This window comes from Triturus cristatus, chromosome 10 (assembly GCF_964204655.1).
Source record: "Triturus cristatus chromosome 10, aTriCri1.1, whole genome shotgun sequence".
NCBI lineage: Eukaryota > Metazoa > Chordata > Amphibia > Caudata > Salamandridae > Triturus > Triturus cristatus.
Window position 1 is genome coordinate 632,204,485 of NC_140593.1, and position 21,992 is coordinate 632,226,476.

A 21,992-nucleotide genomic window follows, 5' to 3' on the forward strand; every position below is an offset into this window, starting at 1 on the left:
GCCTTGAAAGCTTGTTTTTGGGAAGCACTGAAATGTACTTGAAAGGTGCCCTCAATTTAAGGGATGGGTGATAGGGAATAAGCTTCCTCCTGATTGATAAGGGGCAATGTTGTGAATAACCTTGTGAACAAAGCAACGTGCTTTAAACATGACCTGTTTTTGCGGTCTCGCTCCAGACTAATGATATAGAATACACTAGAGCCAATGGCCTTCATGTCAATCTCAGCATCCTTGCTCTTATTTATGTCTTTCCTCCATTTCTCTGCTTCACCCGCCCACAGGAGCTTTTTGGTTTCCTCTTAGAAGAGTAGTCATTTGTCCTGCTCCCAACTCAGCACTGCTGCAATGTAGGAAAACATCACCACCTTTTTCTGGATTAGTGGTCACTTGAACTACTGCAGCAGAAATGTGGAGGTTTCAGCAACGATCTAGACAGAGTGGAAGATTACTCTAAGCAAGTATTGGCAATGCCAGTTTCTCTCCCTTGAGTGTAACGTTAAGGCCAATAGACATTGCCAATGCTTATTTTATTGGGAACCAGAAGTGGGATTTGAGTTCTGCTCTAGCTGAACATGTCCTTGGAATATTTAAGATAGCTCAAGCAACAACATTCTGTACAATCTGCAGATGTTGCTTTAGGGCAAGATATAAAGAATTACCTCAGTCCAGCCTTTAGGTAATGATTGCCGGGACTGCAGTTTTCCAAGAAGAAGCAGGAAGAAAAGGGGATATTTCCTAAAGAGACCTGAGAGTTTGAAAAGCTTAATGCTGCAACACATGGGTCATGTGTTGAGAAAGTCTACTGATTGTCAAAAAGCGAGCCTAGATTTCCGGCTGAAGCCTTGGGCACTGAAGGGGCGCCATTTGGGTATTCTAGCCCCAGTGAGGTGTCAACATGGGAGAGTTTTCACCACAAAGAAGGATCCATTCAATTTGATAACATCATGCGTAGTGTAGTTTTTTCCATCTTTAGGGGCAAATGGTAAATGTTTGCATCACTCCCACACTCACTCGTCCCTTTTTCTGGATGTTAATGTGCAGTGTCATCCGTAGTAATATAAGATATCATTTCTTGGGGTCAGATCCCAATCACATAAGGTTTTAGGACTTTCTGTTTTTTGTGCTGCTTTAAAAAAAAAATTATACTACAGTTTTTTGTGTATGAAGACTTAGCTTTTTATAAGCTGTAACTCCGACTGAACATATAGTTTGTTATTACTGTGGTTTACTGAACATAAATGGGACAGTGATCCATTTTCTAGGTGCATTCATTTTCTAGAAAACTATACCCAACAGAACATGGATTTGGAAGTTATACACATTGTCTCATCCAAAGAATACAATGTGTTATCAATAAACAAGAGGATACGCTGTGTGCAGCGTACTCGCGAACAGATCCTAACACAGAAGAACTAACGTACTCGATCGGGTACGGGTTTAAATAGGCTCCATTTTCGGAGCACCCCACTGCGAAAAATATTTTCAGATGCTGATTTAGCGCAACTGATTTTGGAATGATAAAGTGAGAATTATATTTGGACGAAGGTACAACCGGATTGAAGAGATTTCAAAAGGCAAGATTAGCCCTGAGTACGTTGCAGGATATTCTCCCTTTAAAGCGTGGAAACACGTGTTGACTAGAAAGTGATTCAACTAACTGGACAAAGAATCAATAGAGAACAAAAAGAAGATGACTACTGTTTTTAAAAAATTGATGTTATCGACAACATATACTTAAGCGTGCGCTGGAGTTTTTTAATTTTTTTTAAATTATTTTTATTTGCATTTTCATCATGAAACCAACAAAAAGAAACAACAAGCATTGCAATGCTATACTGTGATAATTGATCCGACATGGCAAGGTTACATTCACTTCCATTGAACCTGAGGTCCGCATCGCGTCATCTTCAATTCGTAACACCAGTAGGCACAAATAGACAATAGCACAGTGCTACACCTCTACTCCACACCAACTCTATATACAACAATCTGGGAGTGGTCTCATAAGGAACACAGAGCGTGCTATCAATACATTAAACATCTACATTTCTAGAGTTTAAACAGATTACATATGGTTCCCAGATATCTTTTGGTTGGGATCTAAGTGGTTGGAGCTTCCAGTAGGTGGAGAGCTGTGAGCTGCAATATGTGACTTGTGTAATCCAGTCTTTTGCTAACGGAGGTCGCGTAGCACCCCAGTGCAGGGCTATCTGCCGTTTGGCTATCAGTAGGAGCAGTGAGGCCAGCTTGCGCGATTCAGGGGGCACTGTCTCCAACACTCCAAGAAGGGATGTGAGGGGTGTGAGGGGGAGGACCAAGTCGGTTATCTCCTTAACGTATGCATAGACTTCCAGCCAGAACTGCGCTATGGGCCCACAGCTCCAGGCCATGTGTGTAAAGGTGGCAAGAGTAGAGCCACATCTCCAACAGCAATCATCATTTCGCAGTCTCATTTTGAATATGTATACAGGAGTGCAATATAGACGATGCGGAAATTTAAAGTGTATAAGCCGGAGGCGATAGTTAGGCGATAGGCGCTCTAGTTGCTGGCAACTCAGCTTCCATTGTGCGTCCGTGAGGGGGGTGTCCAGTTCCACATCCCAGGCTGCACGGGAGGTAGGGACGACTATAGGAGAGGCTTTTTGAGTGTGTTTGTAAATGCGTGATGAGAGTTTCTGTCCCGACTTCACCGCCAACAGGTTTTCAAGTGCCGGCAGGGGAGGCAGAGGCGCCGTAAATGTGGGAAATTTACTTTTACAGGAAGCGCGGAGCTGGTAGTACAGCAGCATATCTAGTGCTGATGGCTCCGCTGGGGAGCACATTTGTTGAAGTGTGAGGAAAATGTTGTTAGGGTAAAGATCGCTGCTTCGTGCTAGGTTATATATGTGTGCGCGATCTTGAGCTTTCCGTTCCATCAAGGGGAGAAACATGGGGTTGTTAAAAAGTGGTATGGATTTCGCATATAGTATCTATAAGTGTGCTCTATTGCGGATGCCTTCCCAGGCCCAGCACATGACTTGGATAGTATCTATTTCCCCTCGTGGACGTTTATATGGCTGAAAAAGCGCTGTAGAAATTGGAAGGGGAGCTGCGCGATCTATTTCTATGGCAACGTGTGGCTGGTAGGGCATGGGGTGTGCCCAGAAATGCAGGAATTGCGCCTGTGCGCTATAAGCGTACAGCGCGAAATCTGGGGCAGCCATGCCGCCCTGTTCCTGCGGTAGTGTCAAAATTTCCCATGCTATACGTGGTTGGCCGCCTGCCCACACCAATTTGATCATAAGTGACCGTAGTCTTCTAAAGTGCAATGGGAGTGGGAGCGGCAAATTTACGAAGTGATACAGTAGTTTGGGCAGTATGATCATTTTAGCGACCGCTATGTAGCCCGCCAGTGACAGGGGAAGTGTCTTCCATCTCTTGACCCTGTCTTCAATCCACGCTACCACTTTCCCATAATTAGCCATCCAAATCTCCTGTAAATCAGTGGTTAGCCATACACCTAGGTATCGACTGGTTCCGAAGCCCATGTCACCGAATATTCAGTCTCAAATTTCTGCATGCCTGACGTGAGAGGGAGAAGCACGGACTTGTTCCAATTAATATGTACTCCTGAGAGTCCACCAAAATGGATCACTTCCCTGATCATGGGGGCCAGGTTGTCTTTGGGGTGTACCATGAACAGCGTGATGTCGTCTGCATACATGGACACAGTCAAGGACCTAGTAGTGAAACCAATTCCCCTGTTGGCGTAGTGTTGGCGCAAGCGCGCAGCTAAGGGTTCGGTCGCGATCGCAAATAGGAGGGGCGACAGAGGGCACCCCTGCCTAGTGCCACGAGTTATGGCTATCGGTTCCGATGTAATCCCATTTATCCTCAATCGCGTGGCGGGCTGCGTGTACAGGAGTTGGATCTGCTTTATAAAGATCGGGCTGAGTCCTATCCTATGGAGCAGCGGGAAGAGGAACCCCCATTCCAGCGAGTCAAATGCCTTCGAGGCATCCAGGAGTGCTGCGGCAGCCGGTAGGTTTGGCGCAAGGTAGTGCCGCAGCCCAAACAAGGTTCTGATATTATGTGATGTTGCTCTGCCTGGCACGAAGCCCCATTGGTCCGACAGGACTGTCATTGGGAGCAGCGGTTGTAGTCTGGTGGCCAAGAGTTTCGCAAAAATCTTTGCGTCCAGATTAATCAATGATAGAGGACGATAAGATTCACTACGCTGGGGGTCCTTATCAGGTTTGAGGAGGGCGATAATAATCACCCGTCTCATCGACGCGGGGAGGATACCGCTCTGCAACGCCTCCTGGTATGCTTCCAGGAGGCGGGGGACAAGCTCCTCAGCATATTCTTTATAGAATTGTGCGGTGAGGCCGTCTGTCCCCGGTGCCCTATCTGCTCTCATCCCACCAATCACCCACCGCACATCCTCAACCGTGAAGGGTAGATCAAGATATTCGCGGTGTAGATTGTTGAACCACACCAGCGCTATGGAGTCAAAGTATTCCTCAAGTTCCGAATGCGGGTCTGATCTGTTAGCTGTATAATTGTGAATAGAAATAGCGCATGGTGTTTAAAATGTCAGGAGGGGAGTGTATTATGTAATTAGTTGCGGTTGTAAGGTCCGTAATAAAGGTGGCCCCCGTGGCGGCTTCAGTAGGTTCGCAAGTGTCCCGCCTGGTCTATCACCCTCCCCGTATTTCCTCGTGGTCGCATAATTGTGGAGGAACCTCACTTCCCTATCTGCCTCTTCCTCATAAGTGGTCAACTTCTGGCGAATCCGCCCTAAAGTCCCAGCCGATGGCGTTGCATAATGTTGGTGTTCTAGCATGTGTAGTTCCGATTCTAGGCATTCAAGGCTGTTTCTAATGTCCCTAAGCACCCTGTTTTGCCCCGCTATGCAGTGTCCACGAACAACCACCTTGAAGGCCTCCCACAGAGTTCCAACTGAATCCATGAATTCTTTTTTTTTATCAAAGTATTCTTTGATGTGTGTGTGCAGCTCCTCTTTGAATGCGGGGTCAAGCAAAGCGTTAGGGGCAAACGCCACGTGAAAGGCTGTCAATATGGCTGGGGTATCTGTAGGGCCAGAGTGAATGGGGAGTGGTCGGATAGCGTGCGGGCATGGTGGGAAGCGTCCCAACACCCAGGAGTGCAAGTCGGGAGAAGTAAGCCAAAAGTCCAGGCGCGACCAGGCATTATGGTGATATGTAATACAGGTTCCCTCACGGGCATGGGGGTGAAGGCTCCTCCAGGTGTCTACCAATCTGTGATCATCTATGATTTGTTGTAATACCGCCGCTGCTTGTGGGTGGTGTGTGCGTGAGGTTCCCACCCTGTCATCCCTGAGGGCGAGGGCCGTATTAAAGTCCCCCCCCCCCCCCTCATAGCAATATCGCATTGCCCAGAGATTGAATGGCGTGCCACACCTTCTGAAAGAAGGAGGGATCGTCTATGTTTGGCCCATATACATTAGCAATGAGGACCTGCTTGTGAAACAGCGTTCCCAACGCCAGCACATATCACCCCCCTGCGCCACTGATCACTTTCTGGGTCCTCCAGGGGGTGCCTTTTTAAATTAACGTGGCAACTCCACGGGAGTAATTGGAGTAGCATGAGGTAAAGACTTCACTCCATCTACCAGTATGCAGCCTATCACAGGTCGTTGCTGTAAGGTGTGTTTCCTGGAGGAGGCATATCGCAGCGGAATGTCTCAAAAGGTGGGACTGTACCAGACGAGTCTTCCTATGGTCGTTTAGACCATGTACGTTCCACATGATACACATTAGATTAGACATGGGGATATGAAGGAATGAGTGTCCCTTGCGATTGACAGGATTGCCATATGCCGTATACCTGACCGTGCGAAGCGGAGTGTTGTTCGGAGTGTTAGAAGGCCTTTGAGGAAGTGTATGCCATGTCTTTGAATGGTGTGGTCAGAACAGAGAGATGAAGCACATTGCAATGAACAACAAACAAGTACAAACGTTCCCCCCCCTACCCACCACCCACTCCAAACCCCCAATCAGGTTGAGTCTCAAAACTATCCACCCCCCAGATTTGAACATAGCTGAAATGTAGCAACTAAGGGAATCATCCCTGTGGGGGCGTGAGGTTGCCGGCATACTGCCCCGTCACATCGTAACAGGGTGGCCGAGCAGCATGAACCACCAACAAAAAGCCCACCCTGCCAGTGTGCAATATAACTAGTGCAACATTAGAAAGGGTCTCATTGATATATGAACAGGTATATAAACTCGTCTTTATGTGGATATATGACAGGAGAGATATATTAGTCATTGTCACTTAGCTGGCTCAGTGCCTGAGTGTCCGCGTCCCGTTCCTTATCTTTGTGCAGCTGTGCCTGTTGCTTGGCGAATTTCATTGCGGCACTGGCTTCCGTAAAGAAGAGCGGTTTGCCATTTGACTGAACATGAAGTTTTGCAGGGTAGAGCATGGCATTTTTTTTTTTTTGTAAATTCTTTTTATTAACAAAATTCAAACATTTGGTCACTTCACAGTTTAAAATCAATAGAGTTACAGTGTGCGGCCGCGAGCCCCTGGCCCGTCCCTCAGTGCAATAAAGTTCAACATAACAGAATATGACATTGCCCTTGTCTTAGGCGGATACCATTTCTTCTGGGGAAGAGGGGACTGGGGCTCGCAGATGTTGCCCCGGTATGTATTCCAAGGAGACCAGATCGCCACCCACTTCCCGGGGCACCCCCTCGAAACATATACTATCTTTTCCTGCAGCATGCACCAATCCATGTCTTTTTTCCATGCTCCAAGCGACGGCGGCGTATCTGCCCCCCAGAGGCGCGCTATATTACGCTTTGCAACCGCCATTCCTACTGTTACCCATATTCTGCCTTTAACCGGTAGGTCCGTGGGCTCCCAGATGTTTAAGAGGCATCGTTTGGCCTCAGGCCGTGACCTCAGCCCCCACACCTTGCTTATACAGTCGTGTATCTTTGCCCAGTATGTTTGAACCTGCGGGCACTCCCATATCACATTAAGAAATATCCCCCTCTCCCCACACCGCCTCCGGCAGAGCCCGTCCACACTCCTCCCCATCAACACCAACCTAGTGACCGAAATATACACCCGGTGCAGTACCTTGAGTTGCACGAGCCGCAGTTTTGCCGATATCGCCACCTCCTTTGGGGACGATAGCGCCTCTCTCCATTCCTCCTCGTCAATTTCAAGGCCATCCACCTCCCACCTCCCTTTGAGGGGCCCCAGCGGATCCGGGGAGTGATGTACTAGTTTTTTGTAGGTGAGGGATATCGCCCTCTCGAGCAAGTGACCGTCCAGCAGTCTGTCCTCTAGGGGGGAGGAATCAAGGAGCGACGTCCCCGGTGGTATATTGGATTGAAGAGAGTGGCGGACCTGCATATACCGGAAGAGTTCCGAGGGCGCTAAATCATGTGCTTGCTGTAGTGAGGCAAAGGGTACCACTCCCCCAGCCCCCCAAAGGTCACCTATGCGGGATATACCGATCAAGTCCCAGTTACGAAAGCCCTTAGAGCGTCCCAGTGATCCGAGCTGCTCCGACACCCAGAGCGGGGTTGCCTTTGTCAGTTTGCCAGCCCACCCCAGCCATCAGTTGACAACATGCCACAGTTGGACAGAGTGTTGTGTGGGTCCTGTGAGGTGGAACTGTGTGGGTCGCGAGTAGAGTGCCGCCTCAAAATTCCCTCCGGGGAGGAGCCACTTATCCATCCCATAGCCCGGGTCGTCCCCACTGCCGTACGTACCCTGGTTGATGGCCGCAAGGTGAGCTGCCCAGTAATATTTACGGATGTCCGGAAGGGCAATGCCCCCATCGTACCACCCCAAGGTGAGTTTCTGGAGAGACATGCGCAGCGCCCCACTCCACAACAGGTCCCTCTGAGCGGCTTCAATCTCTGCAAAATATTTATGTGGTACTAGATCTGGGTAGTTTTGGAGCGCATACAGAAACCGCGGCAGGGCCATCATTTTGAACAGGGCCGCACGCCCCAGCAACGTCAGAGGGAGCCTTTTCCACACGCGACATCCCTCTGGAACCGCTGCAGAGGCGGCCTAAGGTTGGCCTCAAAACGTGTCTTTGCATCCTTGGAGATGTAGATTCCAAGATATCTGAATCCCTCCGCGGCTATCTGGATCGGGCAGTCACGTGGAACCAGCGGTGGGGCCCCATGCAACACGTAGAGCAAAGATTTCCCCCAGTTAATTTGGTAGCCGGAGTTCCTCCCAAAGCTTGTGAGGATGTCCAATGCCACCCGGAGTGACCTCGCTGGGGAGGCAAGATAAAGCAGGATGTTGTCCGCATACAGCGAGATCCTGTCCTCCCATCCCCCCGCCCATTTCAGCCTGTCTTATCCAGGCGGCAAGAGGCTCTAAGCAAAGCGCAAACAGTAGGGGCGAGAGGGGGCAACCCTGTCTCGTCCCCCTCTCAAGGGTGAAGACCTCAGAACTCCTGTTGTTTACAACTACCTGCGCCAGGGGTTCGGTGTAGAGGAGGTGCACCCATCCGATAGAGCATGGCATTTTTAAGGCCTGCTTTCTGCAGCAATTTCTTAGCCGGTAAGAACTCTCTCCTCGCCGCTTGCACCGCCTACGTAAAATCTGGATATAACGAGATGGCGTTATTCTGGTACTTGAGCTCACCAGGCTCTCGGGCTACTTGGAGGATTGTGTCCCTGTCTCCGTAGTTGAGCAGGCGGGCCGGGATCGGTCTCCGGGGGGGGCACCCGGTGAGGGCTAGGGTCCCAAGGTGCGGTAGGCCCGCTCAACCAAGAACATGGCCGAGAGGTCAGTCCCAAACAGAGCCCACAGCATACCCTCCACATATTTCTCCATGTTCGATATGTTCGTGGACTCTGGTACACCTGTTATTCGGACGTTGTTCCTTCGTGAGCGGGCTTCAAGGTCCTCATTGCGCGCCTTTATGACCTCCAAGACCTTGTCCAGCCACAGTAGATGGGTGCGTGTCTCTGTTTGATGATCGTCGGTATCCGAGACTCTTTGTTCCAGCTCTTTTAACTGCTCCTCGTGTTTATCCACTTTGTGAGACATGATCCATGCGGGCTGCAAGCGTGTCTATTTTGGCATCAATTTCTTTCAGGCAGCCCCTCACTTCGCGGAACATTGTTTTTATGTCCTCTTCTTGGTCATGTTCCAATTGTGTTTCCGGTACCACTGTTTGTGACATCAATTCGCTGTCCTTGTGGCGGGTAGAGCGCCTGTCAAAAGTGAGTCTTGGCTGCTTGGTATCGCCTTTACCCATTGCGGACTTTCGCTGTGGTTGTACCATTGGTGGTGAGCGGGGTAACAAAGGCGGACCCAGAGCGGGCGGGCGGCCACGCAGTGCTGTAGGCGTCTCACTCGCGCCTCAATTCTGACTGGTACCAAGGGCTTGTATGGGTGATGTACTGGGCCGTGATCTCTGTACCCTTAAAGCCACGTACGTGTCAACTGCGGATGTTGTCCTCAGGGCTCTAGATCTGTGTAGGCAAGTTAGCCACCCGCCCACAAGGCAGCCACCCTCGGTTTGAGTTCAGTCCTGTTTGGGGCGACCATGAGTGGCCCCATCTGAGACCACCATTTTGGAAGGCGCAGCGCAGATGTAATTAGTGAGCGGGCCGCTACCATCTCCTGCCTAGTAACCCCCCACCCCAGCTCCAGAACGGTAGACAGTACAGAATGGGAGCAAGCGGGAAAACAATCCAGCCCGTCTCTAATGCGACATGGGGGGAAGGGGCCTGTCCCACACGGAGATAGGGAGCATGGCCCGCCACGCTGTTCAATGATGCAAACGGTCCCACGGATGGGACGACAGGGTCCGGCAGTCTAGCGAGGTTTCAGCAGGTTCCAAATTGATTTTTCCTTATAGCAGAGAGCAGCTGTCTCCTCGCGGCTCCAGCTACGCGAGCGGGCTGCACCGGGCTATTCTCCGCCTCCCCGGCCACAGGCCCTCACTCCGCCGCCGGCGTCATAGCCACGACAGTCGCTGGACGCGCTCCTGGGGCCCGGCCGATCCCCACACCGTGTCCCCAGCTCACCGTGTCAGGCTCTGCGGTTCACCGGGTGCTATGTATCTGTGATCAGGCGGGGAACGAGCCCAGTCGGCTCCCGAGCGGCTTCAGGTCCAGTGGGATCAGGCTCCGCCCTCTCGTCCATCAGCTAGGCCGCCAGTCTCCAGCTTCAGCTGAGGCCCTACAGCATCGATTGATGCTCCGGAAAACAAGTAACAGTGAGCAGCATGTTATTGTGCGCCCAGGTTCAGCGCTGCATAGTCAGGATGGGTGGTTGACAGCTGGATTCTTGCCGAATTGTTGCTCGGCCGGCAGAGCCCCTAGTTTATGCATTCATTTTGCAGCTCGGCTTGGCCACGCCCCCCAAGCATGCACTGGAGGTTGGCTTGTGTATTATTATGATTGTCTGTGACCACACATTAAAGAGTAGGGTAGTTCTCCCTGCCTCATTAGCACCATATTAATCTTGAATATAATAATATTTTTTGTGGATTTCTTTGGAGCACCATCACCCTACAACTCTCCACCCCTTCAATAGTGAGTGTTATCCATAAAGTTTGTATTTCTTGAAGTCAGGGAGTTATCTTAATAAAATTACAAGATGATATTGATTTAATAATCTTATCTTTTTTATGAATACCCAAATCCTAAATAATAATCTATATTTTACATCCAAATGACATCAATTTCTTTGCATGTTTTCTCCTTTTAGCCGTGAGGAGTGAGCCCCTTCTTAGTTTATCTGAAGGGGTTCACTCATAGGCAAGCCCACAATAGTGGTTTTCAAGTTGATCATGGAGACTTACTGAAAAACATTTCCTTTGCTCATACTTTTCATATTATTCACTGATCAGTTCAAGCACATCTAGTGTTGAATATCCCTTTGCTATTTGTATATTTTATGCTTTCTGAGCTCGTCAGACAGGAGCACTCTGTTGGTGTGCATGACAGTACTAGTGGTCACATGCTCAACAACGCTGAGATGCAGGTCACACTCGCTCAAATCAGTGGGGAGGAGCTGTTGAAACCTTAGTAGGAAATGTTTGTTATGAGGAGTTTGTGTTAGAACATGTCTATTAGAGTTCACTGCTGTCTTACCTTTATATGTCAATCTTTGCAAATGTTTGACACACATCCCTGGTGATAATAAGTGATGTTAATGTTGAAGGACTGAAAGTGGCCGCGTAACTGCTTTTAGGCCCCTTTTCCCATGCATGTCCATCTACACAAGAATGTTATTTTGCTTGTGGTATCTGTACACACACTCCACACACAGAAACCCATCATTGCCCCTGGCTTCATGATCCCACCAAATGTAACTCTGGATATGGCTTGGTTTGCAAATGCCTCAACAGAATTTGCTGACATTGGTGTGTACCTTTCTAACCTACAGGGCTGGTGCTGGTGACGGATGCCATTATGGCCATGGGTCTGGGCAGCGGCAGGCACACCCTGGGCCAGCAGGTGATTCAGATCGAGGGATTAAATGCCTATGTGGCTGGTAAGTGCTCCTTTTTGTCATCGAGTGGACCTGTGTTAGCCTTGAAAGATCAGGTCCACAGTAAACCTCAGAATATTCACTTCACGAAGATAGGTGTAGCCTTTTTTTTTACTGTCCCTGTTCCAAAGAAAGGGACAGTAAGTGACCCAAATTGAAGATACTAGGGAGGTGACAAGGAAAACTACCCTGAAATGTAACAGGAAATAAAATAAGATTAGTCGGCTTCAGCATTTCATCAGTTCTGATAGTGACACATGCTTCTTCCATTGTAAACACCAAGGTTGCAACCTGCTTTACTAAACTCTGCATTGACATAGGCAGATAAACAAGAGTTTCGTTGAGCCTTACTCTTGTTAAATCTTTGTGCCTGTGCTACTTGAATTTGGTTAAACTGTTTCTTGCCACCATTACATTATTGATCTATTACAAGATGCTTTGCAGAGGCCATTATGCGTGTATATCTCCTTGTATTCCACCAAAATATAGAATGCAGAATATTGTGGGGAAAAAATATTGATGCAGCAATATCGAGGACCTAAATATTGTGAACGTAAGTTCATATAGGTGAGTATAGGTTTACTCTACTTAACTCCACATATAAGTCCCTTGATGATGTATATCTTTAGGGTATGCAGATGTGGAGTTAATATTAGTAAAAATATACTTCCTCAATATTCTGACACACAGCTGATCCACCTCTGCCTATAGTTATGGAAGTGCTGACCTAATTGGCAAAGATATGAGCTAAGAGAAGCAAAAGTAAGGGAAGAACACGGCCTCTCCTCGTGGCCGGTTGTCTTACAAAGCTGTCTTCCAACCTGTCTTGTTTTGATACTCAGTTCAATTTAGTTGATTATAATTCCCTGTATTATGACTAAAGCTTCCATGGTGTGCCCAAAGTATCATTTTCAAGGACTTCCGCTAAACTTTCAGTTGCAGGCGTGTTAGATGTATGAGCCATTGTTTAAGAAATGTTTCATTCAGCGTGGCAAATCGCCACAGTGTCGTTGCTGTGGGAGTGAGTGGAATATTTCTTTTGCCTTAAAAAAATGGTCTTGGTACTAAAGATTAAAAAAATTAAGTTCCTGTTTCAGATTTACCAATGTGACCCTAACAATGACCATACTGTGTTGAATTTGCAGAAGCTATTAATAGTTGCATGAGTTTTGTATAAAATGCCTTGGGAATTGGGATCTGGGGCTAATTTTCTCATTTCCTAGGGGCACTTGCTGAAACTATGCTCATTCTGTCTTTGATTTTTCCTATAAAAGGCTTTCAGTACTCTTTATGAGTTTTGACTCTCTGGGTTTTGCTTAGACTTGGCTAATTGAGGCTGTTTTATGACTTTGTATTTCTGTATCTGAGCCTTCATGGCGATTCATGCATTTATTGTCTGTACCACAATTATTAATATTTCTGTAATAAATCTATTTGTGCCATATCTTTTATAAAAACTCATTAATTAATGTTCCATATTTTGTTCTGATTTACTCTGCTAAATTATGTATTCCTTGAGTGTTGCCTCTAACTGCTAGAGCATCTAAAGACTTTGAAGCTGGATTGATTAGGTGAAAATTGGGGTGTTCTTATTATTGGGGTTCAGCTCCCACAGCGACACTCAGCTGTTGTGTTACAAAGCTGTTGCCCAGCCTGTCTTGTTTTCAGACTCAGTCCAGCTAAGTGCATGTAATTACCTGTTTTAATTTTTTCAGGGACCACTACTCTGGCGGGCAGCATCGCTACAATGGACATGTGTGTACGGCACTTCCGAGAGGCCTCAGGTGAGCCTGGACCAGCATCGAGTTATGGTGACGGGAAGAGGTCTGATGCTGCATTTTGGGAAACTCTCTCTTAAAAATGATGGATTTCCCTGTAGCTCCGGATCTATGTAATATGTGTTGAGTGAAGGGCATCACAGTTGAAAACTTTAGAAATGTCGAGGTGGACCTTCCCCAAGATAACCCAGTGGCATTGCTGTGTCATCCGTCACTATCACAAAATTGCTAGTGTTTGATATTCATGCTATTCTCATGCTTTCTGACATGTAAAAAATGTACCAACCACATTTACTCTGTAATGCCCATAATAGAAACAGACTTGTGCTAAATTATATAATCTCTGACCATGGTACATAAGAGCTTCCTCCTGAAGGTTGAATTGTATTTGTAATTCTCTACATTACAGATATCACAAGCATCTTCCAGTAACCTAATTACATTGCGGAACATCTCATCATAGCTAGAGGAAGATGACAAAGGAGAAGTAATATTCCAGATTCCAAAAAAGCACACATAACTTACCAACCCTCGCAAAGTATGTGCCTAAACTTTGAAACTCTGTACCAGACAAATCCATACTCTCATATTCCCTCCTAATATTTTAAATGAATAATATAGCTCACCTTTTCAAGAAATGAATGTTGATTCAGTTGTGTGTCATACCCACCAATGATGATATTATACTTTCTGTCTATCTACCAGTACAATGCTATTCTGTTGTTCACACATGAAGTTGAACACTCCACTACAGCAGGGCTATTTTTCCTTTTTCTTCAGAGTAACAGTGCAAAAAAAAGAGATACATTGCAGTTGCACACCACACTGTCTTCCTCCAGCTTAACTATCATTTTAGATTTAAGCTGCCATTTTGATTGATTATTTGGCAGCTCTTTATTGGCCATTTTGAGTAGAAATCCTTTGCACCATTTTGTAGGTCGAGCATTCGAGACCTGTTGTAACTTCTCTTGTTGGCTTAAAGCCACCCCCCTGCTTTCGATTTGTTTGTTTTAGTGTCCTAAAAAAATCTTTGCTTGCTAGTGGTCAGTCTTGCCTCTCTGTCCTTCCTTATTATATTTCCTTCCTCCCAGGCAGCAGGGAATAGTACTGTATCATTAAGCTTTGGTTGTATATATGATCGTTAGGGGACTATTTTTTTCTTGGTTTCCTGCTCAGCACCATTGCTACTTGCATTTCATGATCTTGTCAGTGCTCTGAGCTGCTCCCCCTACCTTTCGATTTTGAGTGCGATGGAAAACAGACCTTTTATTTACTCAGCACATATATGTGAAGCATTTTAAAAGCACACTTATATCACCAGCAGGAAATTCAAGCGTTTCTTCCTCTACAAGAACAGGCTCACTCCCAGCCAATCGCCGCTTAGAGCTGCCCTGGAATGTGTGGCTGCTACTAGACTGTACCAAACCTATAGGTGGGGGTAGATAACAACATGTCTCTCTGCGAATGTTAACAAAATAGCAATTCAAAAGCAAAAAACTTGTGCCCTTGGTCAAAGGAAAGCAGTATTTTTGTGGCATCCTCCTCCCTGCATTGGTAGATCCCACGGCCAGCCCTCTTCAGCTATTCTCTGGCTCAGAAAGTGGCAGGCAGCTGGGCAGGGAGGGGTGACCATTTGTGGGTTTCTCGGCCAGGCTCTCCCCTTGCTGCCAGATGATTACTTAACGTCGGTGCAAGTGGGGCTGACAGTTCTTCACTGCGAGTTATCTTCATAGGAGGGAAACAGGCTGCAACTTTAAAAAGCATTTGCAATGCAATATGTCTTGCATTACTGATAGTTTGAGGTACTGGCATTGCAAATAATAATGCAACACCAATAACTAATTCTTTCAGTGATGCGAGACCTAGTGCATTGCAAATGTTTGCGTAGTGAGCCATGAACCAGCATTGTATGTCTCCTTGCAATACCACAAGCTGCTCCTAGAGTTCCCTAATGAGCAATGGACCAGCACTGCGTGTCCAGGTGCAGTACCGCAAGCTGCTCCTAGAGGTCCCTAGTGAGCAAGGCACCAGCACTGCATGTCTACAAAGTTGGAGTTATTGGCATTATAAATAGCAATGTTTTTTACCTCAGCAATGTTGCAGGGTGCAGTACCATATGTGGCCAAACGGGGACCTCTTTTGGTCACATATGGTAATGCACCCTGCAGAAGATATGGTAAATCCACCCTACCCATAATGCATTGCATGAAAGACAGTACTACGAGTACATTCAAATAGCTATGTCCATATATATATATAATTAGTAGCTTTGAAATGTGACAAAAGAATTATTACATTAATTTTGGATTAGGTTGTTCTCTGTGTGGAGATGATGAAGAGAAATTTATAGACGGTCTCATATAAATGTGAGATGTTATAGTGAGTGAAGTAACCAGTGCCAGCCTTATAGTTCATGCTGTATAGTGCTGAAACAGGCATTACATTTTTGTCAAAGGTCTTTTTATTCAACATGACTTCAGAATAACAGATTACGCTTCGGAGGACCACCAGGGCTTCATGACAACATTTACCCTAACAAAAAGTTCAGTTTCTCTTTGTGCGAGCCCCCACACCTTCCCTCCTGACTTTGAGGCAAGCCTGTTTTAGTAAAACAAACGTTGGGAATTACAACTCAAATAATAAAGTGTACAACCCCCCCAGTCCCACCCCTTCCCTGGTGGTGGTGAATCATCTTGATAAACCCAGTTGGGTAATCGGAGTTATGTCGAGTCGTAGGGTGTTACCACTCTGCAGCACAGCGGCGTCTCTGTGTCAAATTGAGGGACTGTTAATGTGTATAGGTGCATTCAGCCCTGTGCCTTAGACAGCTTAAAGCTGAAAGAGGTGCATTAGCTCTTATGGTAGGTGGGCATACCGCTGAGGGGAGACCACGATAGAGAAAGAAAACTAGTGGGCCCCACTTGTATTCAAAGTTTTTGTAACTGTCCCTAAAAATATCAGCTAGTCTTTCCATTGAGAGGATTCTCCAGAGACGTGAGTGCCACGGCGATGGGACAGGTGCTCGCTCTTTTTCCAGGCTGCCGCTATCGCTGGTTTGGCCGCAGCCAGACAAGCCCACATTATTGCCTTATCTGCTTTTGTCTGGTGCTCTAGTTCCGGATCCCGGATGCCCAAAAGGACTTTATATATGAAAGTCGGTATGGGGTAGCCCAGCATGTCTGTAATGTGAGCTAAGATCTCCTCCTAAAAAGGCCGCATCGTAGGGTAGTCACCATATGTGACGAAAATCCCAGAGCAAGCCACACCCCCGCCAGCAGAGGTCGGAGGACTCCAGGAATATCTTTTTGAGTTTAACGGGGTACAGGTACCAATCAAAGTGGGTCTTGTAGTGGGCCTCCCTTAAGGTCACTGAGTGGTTATTCTTGGTTATATCCGTCCACAAGTGTTTCCACTCCTCTTCTGAAATGTCTCTCCCGGCCACTCGCTCCAAAAAAGTCATGGGGTGGGGTGTGTACTGTCGATAGTAACCGAGCATAAAGAGAAGAGATTGCCCCTTTCATGGTGCCTGCCCTCTGTACCCATAGCTCTATCAGGGTACGTTCTCTAGTGGCGGCCTCCTTTATCCGAGGCTGAGATAGTCAATGTTTGAGTTGGAGATACTGAAACTGCTCACTACTAGAAACCTGAAACTCTCTTTAGCAACACTTGAATGCAAGTACGTCGGAATTGTGAAATAGGTCTGAAACTATCGAGCAACCCCCTCCCGCCAGGCATTGAAAGAACCCTCACACAGGGCTGGTGGGAAGTCGGGGTTGAAGTGAAAGGGTGTGTACGGTGAGGGGAAGGATGTCGACCCCCCCATCTCTCGTGACCTCATCCCGTACCTTAAGGGTGGTCTGTGTCGGAGTGCTGATGTATGCATTGGTCAGCCTGTCTTTTTTCAGCTTCCACAGCACGTCCCAAATCGTTCTACCCACTGTTGCCCTGTCCATGTGGAGCCAATGTTTCTCAGTTTCCCTCATAGACCGTTCTACCACCACCCGTAGTTGGGCTGCCTTGAAATAGAGTGAGAGATCCTGCAGTACCACTCCCCCCCCCCTCTTCGGCGCTGTAAAACATGGAACGGGAGACGAGCCCTACCCCCCTGCCAAATGAATTTAGTAATGATAGCCTGAAGTTTGGGCAGTAGCTCTTGGTCCAAGTCAACTGGGAGTGCCTGAAACATGTAGAGAAGCTTGGGGAGCAATGTCATTTTGACAACATTTATCGGCCCGAGCCACGAGTTGAATAGTGGTTACCATCTTTTTAGGTCTTGGTGGAATTCGGACAGTAGTGGGGGGTAGTTGGCATTAAACAGATCTTCCACCCTCGGGGTTAGATGCCTAGGTATTGAATGGAGCGTTTGGCCCATTGGAAGATGGTCAGACTCCGGAGCTGCTGGGCCTCTTCTTCAGGGATCGTGAGATTTAGGATAAAATATTTTGATATGTTAACTTTAAAGCCTGCTACTGCTTCAAATTTACACAGTTCTGCCTGCAGAGCCTGTAAGGAGGGGCCTGGATCTGTGAGTGACATCTAGCTGTCATCCGCGAAGAGAGAGGCCTTATGTCCAGTACCCCCAAATCTAATGACTTTGACCTCCGGATTCACTCTGAGCCAGGTTGCTAAGGGTTAAATGCTTAAGGCAAATAAGAGAGGGGAGAGCGGGCATCCCTGTCTCGTGCCTCTGCGAATGGCAGTGACTGTGACCCGTTGACCTGTACTCTTGAGTGTGGGTGTTTATAGTTGGCCCGGATCATGTTGATGAATCTGTCCCCAAAACCGAAGTTTTGTACGGTAAGAAAGAGGAAGGACCAATCCAGCCCATCAAAGGCCTTCTCGGCGTCTAGGCCCACCAGCATAGACGGAATTTTGAATTTAGAGACTTTTTCAATCAGGTGTATAGTCCTGCGAATGTATTCATTTGTCTGCCTTCCTTTTATAAAGCCTGATTGATCATGATAGATTAGTGCGGGCATTAGGTTGTCTAGTCCAGCAGCTACTATTGCAGAAAAGATTTTAGCGTCTAGGTTCAGCAGCGCAATGGGTCTGTGGGAGGTACAACTATGGGGGCTTTTCCCCAGTTTGGGAATAACGGTGACCACTGCTTCGGCCATAGAATTTGAGACCATGGAGTGTTCTGCTATTGCATTGAATGAGGAGGTGTGGTGAGGTGTAAGCTCGGACGCAAAAGTTTTATAAAAATGCTTTGTCAAACCGTCAGGCCCCGGTGACTTATGTGTCTTGAGGTTAGCTATTGCTTTCCCCACTTCTTCCTCTGAGATTGGGCCATTATGCCGATCAATCTCCGATGGCGGAACTTGGGGAAGTTCCAGCGAGTCTAAGTATTTTTGCTGTGAGTCAATATCTGGGGGTGTGCCACTATAGAGATCCCTCCGAAGATGCACGCTTTTACCTCGTCTTTGTGGACTAGAGAACCATTTTCACCCTGGATGCCCCCTATGTATTCCCACTCCCTCTTTTCACTAACTGTCTTGCTAGGTGTGACCCTACCTTACCTCCCTGGGCATAAGTTATCCAAGTAACAGGTTGTACTCAACCATGTTTGTATAAATCACTTTGATTTTCCCCTCCACTGCACTAAGCTGTCGCTGTAGTGCCCTGGTTGGTGCCTTTTTATGGTCCCTCTCCACTTTCTCGAGTTCCTCCTCCAGCTCCAGCCTTTCCTTAGCCCTCTGTTTGTTCAGTATAGAGTTCAGTTCAATACATTTACCTCTGAGTACTGCCTTGAATGCATCCCAATTATTCTGGGGAGAAGTGGCCTGGGGTTGATTTAGTTCAAAGTACTCCGAGCTAGACCCCCTCGGTTCTTTGCAAAAAAGTCTGTCCCTTGTCACGGAGATTGGAAAGTACCATCTTCAAGGGCCTGCCCCATGGCTTCCCCAAGATAAACTAGTGGTCACTAGGCTGTGGTCAGATATAGTAATTGGGAGTATCTTTGCAGCTTGTAGGGAGCCTAGTAAGGATTGGCTTATAAAAATGTGGTTCAGCCTAGAGTAGGTCTGATGCACATGTGAGAAAAGGTGTAGTCTTTGGTGGTTGGGTAGAGCATACGCCAAGCGTCCCGTAGGCCTAGAGCCTGAATCCTCTGTTTGATTCCCTTGGGGAATTTACTTGTACCCGATCTGTTAGGGTGTGTGCTGTCCATCTCAGCGTGCTAGGTCAGGTTAAAGTCGCCCATGAATACCGTAGGCCCCTCTGCGAACTCGCCTGTCATATCTAATAGGAGGTCAAAAACACCCTGTATTAAGAACGTAAGCGGATATGAACATGCAAAGTCTACCTCTCAATTTCCCCTTTACCATAATGATCCTGCCTTCCCGATCTGCTTTCATGGCCTTAGTTTGAAATTTTGCCAAGCTGCGAAACAGCAGTGCCACACCTTTCTGTTTGGAGGTAGCGGATGATCTGTAGATTAAGGGATAGCTTTTATGTCGAAGTCGCAACTCTCGGATTTTTTAAGGTGCGTTTCCTGCAGCGCAACAACCTCAAACTGGTGGTCCATTAAGTATTTCCAGATTTTTTGCCTTTTGAGAGGGAAGTTTAAGCCCTTTACGTTCCTCGAGGTTATTGAGACCATATTATTGACCTATGAACCCTCTACCCCTCCCACCTTCCCATCCTGACTCATGCTCTTCGTCTGGCCCTCCCTGATCTGGGTCCGCACCACCCACCCATTTGAGTTACTCAACTGTCTCTTGGCCCCACCACCAGGCCCCCCATCCAAGTGGAAAAAAACATAACTCCCCAGAAACAATGCGCTGGAAAGCAGGCGGGCTCCCAGCCAGTTCAGTCTTGAAGAAGAAAAACATGTTGTCGGCGGCTCGAACAGTGCCTGAAACCCCTGTTATCGGGCGTTTCCTGGAAGAGAAATCCAGCTGTAACTATCCTAGGCTCTGGTCCTTTGCGCCCAGCCGCTCTCGTTAGAGGGACATGAATTTTCTTGCCGGTAGTTCACCTGTTGTTGATTGTGCCCCTTATTAATCCTGCCCCAGAGTCAGAACAAGTGTCTCTCTCCTGAACCCTTCTCAGCTACTCTGTGCCTTCATTTTACACTGGGCTTGCCTTTTGATATTTTGCGCCATTGCTGTTTGGGTCTTGTTGTCACAGTCGCTCCCTTCTTAGAATCGTGGCTGCCTTCATCCTCAGGAGTTGGAAGACCTAGCATGCGAAAGCCTTCTTCCAAGTCTAAGACTTGCTGTGGTTTGTTATTAAGTTCAAATGCTAGGCCGAAGGGAAAGGTCCATCTGTAGCGCATGTTGTCGTCTCGGAGTTATGTCGTTATGGGCCTGAATTGCTGTCTGCATGGAGGGGGCCAAGTCCTGAAACAGCAGGCACTTGTATCCTTGAAAAGAGGTTTCTTCCTTCTTCCGTGTGGCATGCAAAATCGCTTCCTTCATTTTGAAGGAATGCAGTTTGACAAGAACATCTCGAGTGCGACTTCGTTCACCCATCTGCTGGTTCCCTACGTGATGTGCCCTGTTGATCTTTATCTTTAACTGGCGTGGGCTCAGAATCTCTGCAAAGGCCCCTTCCACAAATGCCTCTCTATCCGGACCCTCTGCGCCCTCTTCCAGGTCCCTTATTCGAATGTTCTCCCTTTGGGATCTATTTTCTAAATCTTCTGCCTTCAGGAAAACTTGATGTAGCTGCGCCTGGAGTTCCTGTTGCTTTTCCTGCACCCTTGTAATGCGAGCGTCAAATTCTTGCGATTGCTCCTCTATCTCCAGAACCCTGGAGCCTACAGCATTGCTCCTCTATCTCCAGAACCCTGGAGCCTACAGCATCCACATCTTGTCGGATGACCGACATGCGGTCGTTGAGATCCTTTTTCAATTGCTCTATGGAGGTCCGGATGTCTTGCTTGATCTCAGCGCACAGTTCTGACTTAAAGTCCCTTAATGAGGCCACCAAATCCTCTCTAGTGAGCGCTATCGTGCACGCCTGTCCTCTTTCACCCTGTGTTTGCTTCTTTACCGCTGTCACAAAGTAGGTGGAGTGCTTATTCGATGCTTTTTTCAGTGGCATATAGACAGCAATGAGCGCCTTCCTGCCAGGGGCGGGTCGCTCCCCCTCCTTTCTGCGGTCCCTTAATGGTGAATATTGTGGAGTACTGAGTCCTTGCTATGGCCAGGCTGGAGTAGAGCTGTGCTTCACCTGCTGCATCCCGGGGTGGCCATCTTGGGGTCAGGCATTCTGTAGGGCTCCACGTGTTGTGGCACTGTACACAATGGTTGTGTCGCTTATGGGTCGGAGTGAGGGTGCTTCATCAAAAGTGCCCGGGAGACCCTGCCCCTCCACCCAGCCGCTGATGTCGGTGTTATCTTTTTATCTTAAGGCTGCCCCGGTTTGGGCGCCATATTTTAGTCAGGCATTGCTTCCCAGCTTTCGGGCCAGTCTGGGCCCGAAGTGCTGCCAGCCCTCTTGTGAGTCAATGTGGAAGGGGGTGCCCCCGGACCACTTCACCGCTCCGTCCCACTGCTTTCACTTGGTCCCGCTCACCTCTATGTTGTCTGTGTGCTGCCAGAGTGCCGCATCCTTGTGTTGTGTGAATCCGTGGCCAGGCGCCCCCTTGCTCGTATAGTCTGCGTGTGGCACCGTGGGGGGAGCACTCCTATCTGGCCTGCCCTCTCTGCTGCACAACGTCTGTGGCCTCCGTCTTCCGCTCGAGACCTGTGG

The 21,992-nt window shown here is 47.8% G+C and overlaps 1 protein-coding gene across 2 annotated transcripts in view; it reads left to right on the forward strand.

The window, feature by feature from the left end:
- AMDHD2 (amidohydrolase domain containing 2) overlaps window positions 1–21,992 on the forward strand; it is a 300,831-nt gene that overhangs the window by 177,558 nt on the left and 101,281 nt on the right. For both annotated transcript variants that reach the window (XM_085632173.1, XM_085632174.1), the window contains exons 9-10: window positions 11,410–11,517; window positions 13,230–13,298. In XM_085632173.1, the coding sequence (XP_085488299.1) occupies window positions 11,410–11,517; window positions 13,230–13,298 (177 nt within the window). The remainder of the gene's footprint in view (window positions 1–11,409; window positions 11,518–13,229; window positions 13,299–21,992) is intronic.